This window comes from Crocodylus porosus, unplaced genomic scaffold (genome assembly GCF_001723895.1).
Source record: "Crocodylus porosus isolate Cpor-Errol unplaced genomic scaffold, CroPor_comp1, whole genome shotgun sequence".
Classification (NCBI taxonomy): Eukaryota; Metazoa; Chordata; order Crocodylia; family Crocodylidae; genus Crocodylus; species Crocodylus porosus.
The window spans coordinates 108,876,951-108,880,152 of record NW_017728947.1 but is presented as its reverse complement, the minus strand read 5'-3'; the positions used below and the strand labels follow the sequence as shown (position 1 = coordinate 108,880,152).

At 38.9% G+C, this 3,202-nt stretch overlaps 1 protein-coding gene across 6 annotated transcripts in view; it reads right to left on the bottom strand.

The window, feature by feature from the left end:
- The window catches only part of KIAA0586 (KIAA0586 ortholog), a 108,904-nt gene that overhangs the window by 85,279 nt on the left and 20,423 nt on the right, over nucleotides 1-3,202 (bottom strand). For all 6 annotated transcript variants that reach the window (XR_002103841.1, XR_002103840.1, XM_019550901.1 and 3 more), the window contains one exon: nucleotides 2,049-2,275. Coding sequence is in view for 4 of the 6 variants with exons in the window: in XM_019550901.1 (XP_019406446.1) it covers nucleotides 2,049-2,275 (227 nt within the window). In the remaining 2 variants the exon portion in view is untranslated. The remainder of the gene's footprint in view (nucleotides 1-2,048; nucleotides 2,276-3,202) is intronic.

The following is a 3,202-nucleotide window of genomic DNA, read 5'->3' as shown; positions in this document are numbered from 1 at the left end:
CGGTGCTCTTTCCTGCCAAGGCAGGGGGTCGGACTAGATGATCTACCTAGGTCCCTTCCGACTCTAGCTACTATGAAACTATGAAACTTCCTAAGCTAAGTATTGTCTTTTCCTGAGGGGTTTTTAAAACAACCAACCAACCAAACAAGGACAAATAAAACTTATTCTTACTGTCTGAGCCCACAAATGTGCTAAAAGTGAATATACTACTTTCTCACTCCTGGCTCTGCTCTCAGTATGTCGCTTATGGAATGTCCCCTATTTCTGCACGCTATGACTATTCAAATCTATCCCAAGTAGGTGGCAGGACATGAGATAAGATGGCATAATGGTTACACACTTTCTTGAAGAAAAGGTGAAGGGTGCAGGAGAATATAATATACGTCTAACTTTGTGGAAAAAATGAGCAGATGAATATTATTATTTTAGCAAGAAATTATTCCTTTCTCTGAAAAGGAATCCCCATTCCTGAAAAAAAAACTTTACAAAAGGAAACCAATTGTAGGTTTTGTAATACGTAGATGAAAGACAGCACCAGTAATACAACAGAAACCACCACCCAAGTATATTTTGGATATATCATTTTATTAAGCAAGCAGTAAGTTAACTGAAACTAGAGTGGTCCAAAAAAAAAAAAAAAGGAAAAAAAAACCCAGATGAGAAAAACTGGGTGCTGTCAACAAGGAAACCAGTTCTGTTATAATAATAATTAAAATCAGGATTCATGTCAAAAGCATGAATCAAAGAATAATGCACTGGGAAGAATGCAGGGTTATGCTATAGGACTGCTCTACACATTGAACAACCACAATTCATCCCACTTTTGCCCTCATCATATCTGAGAAGGCTGACTACCATTTCAAGCACACAATTGAGTACACAGGCCCTTGTAGCTGCAAGCCTGCTAAGGAGTAGCAATTGGAAAGGCAAGCAAACATTTAGAGCAGGATGGCCTGGGAAATGGATTGACAACACTTTACTAGTGCAAAATTAAACAAAAAGATAAAGGGACAGAAAGTAAGGCTTTTGATCTGCTCTAGATATGAAGCTCATGCTGCAAAAAGATCAGAGCTTCTAAACTAGGGAAGGTAAAAAAAAAAAAAATGGTTTGGAGGCCTGGTCTGAGAAGCTGTGAGGCCAAGGGGTGCTACCACTCAGAAAGAATAACAATTACCAACCTTCATTTCAACCCTCTAGGATTCTCCACCATTTTTAAACCTCCCTTGATTGAGATGATTTAACTTAATGGGGAAAAAATAATTTTAAGAAATTCTGGAAGGAGGAATGGAAACTCAGAACTTGTCCTATCCTGTCCATGTAAGGCACAATAAATCCTTCGGCTGATGGAAAACTTAACTAGACTGGCAAAAACACCCCAACCTCTAAAATGTCATCCTTTTTCATGCTTGACAGGACAAGAACAAAAACACAAATGACAACCTGACCTTACACGTTGAGAAATGAAAATCAACTAGCAAATTGCTAGGAAGACTGGAACCATGACCCCTAGAAGAGATGTGCATGTATGCGAGAGAGTTGGACAGAGGGGTTAACAGAACAAAGATCTTTCAGTGCTGACTGAGCAAAAACAAGCTTAAGAGCCAACACCTGCTGTAAAACAACAATCCCATCAACTCTAGGGATATTAGCCTTAAGAAGAATCCTCTCAATGCAGACAGACATTTCTGCCCACCTTAACCTAAAGCTGTTTATATTAAGTCATATGTTGAATTGTTTTGGCAGCAGAACTACATTGCTTTATGTGATGTCTGGATTTATTTGGTTTTTTTTTTTTAATTCTAGCACTGAAACAAGATCTAGGAGTAAAAAGTGATGTAAACCCTACTGAGAAATATTTCATACATGAGGTCTGGGGGAAAAACACTGAAAGTTCAAGGAAAGTCACCTCCCAATTACTGAAAAGTAGCATTAATAGGCTCCACAGGAGATCTCAAGAATTCTTGAACACAAAGTTAAGAAAACTGACACAGAAGCATGTGAAGGTGGGTTTCGATAGTAGTGTGGAAAATTAAGCAATATGATCCTACCGGTTTACGGTCAAGGCATTGATAAAGGTATACATGGCATCTCCGTCTTTTGCACGAATAATGGCTTCCAGATTTTCTTCAAGCATCTTTTTATTGTTTTGCACGCCTCTCAAAATCTTTTCAGCATCCTTCAACACAGATTTTGGAGCTTTAACTTTCTGAAGAACAGATGGCTTGGAAAGCTGATGCTGGTCAGGAAGACCAGGAGTGATAATGGGGTTATTAGGCTAAAATTAAAGCAAAAGTATTTAAACATGACATCATTTTTCTACATTATGTAATTTAATCAATTTTACTGAATAATCATCATCAATTCCAAGGCTCAACCTAATAGTATTACAAGCACTTTTAGCTACCAGTGACTTCAGCATAAATGAGGAGTGGTCCATCTTGTAAAACTAAAATCTAGAGTTAAAGAAATGGAAGAAAATTTGAAATCCTCACAAATGGTTTTTTTTCTAAAATACAACATACCCATCATGAGAAGCAATGATAATAATATACAATTTAGAATATAAATATCAGGTATTACATGTAAATCACACTCAAGTATCATTAATTATGAAAAATAAGGAACAATTTTTTTCCCCCAGACATATGCATGTAACTCCTACTGGTATCAATCTGCTCCCAAAGATACCAGATAAGAAGTTATCACATGACTCAAAAGCAACATATTCTACTGCCACAAGTAGGCAGTTGTGTTTTAATCAGGAGCTTAAGCCTGTGGAAGCCATTAACTGACACATTACTATTAGCAAACAACGATGTGGAGCTATCTGGCAATCTGCAGGGAAGGGTGGGACTTCCAGGGCCCCTCAGTCAGAGGTGTGGGGGGTCCACTGCACTCAGCCCATGAAAATGGCTGCCCAAGTCCTGGGCTCTCTGTGAAATCTGCTGGCAGCCACCTCGATTTCAGCAGACCCCTAATTATAATACATTTATAGTTTTCCATGTATAGTCGCTAATCAGTGGAAAGCTGCCTTAATACTTGTCCTGTCCCGTCCTCTCCACCATATTATTTCATAGATTTCATAGACATTAGGGCTGGAAGGGACTTCGGGAGATCATCGAGTCCAGCCCCCTGCCCAAAGAGCAGGAAGTCAGCTGGGGTCATAGGGTCCCAGCAAGATAAGCATCCAATTTGCTCTTGA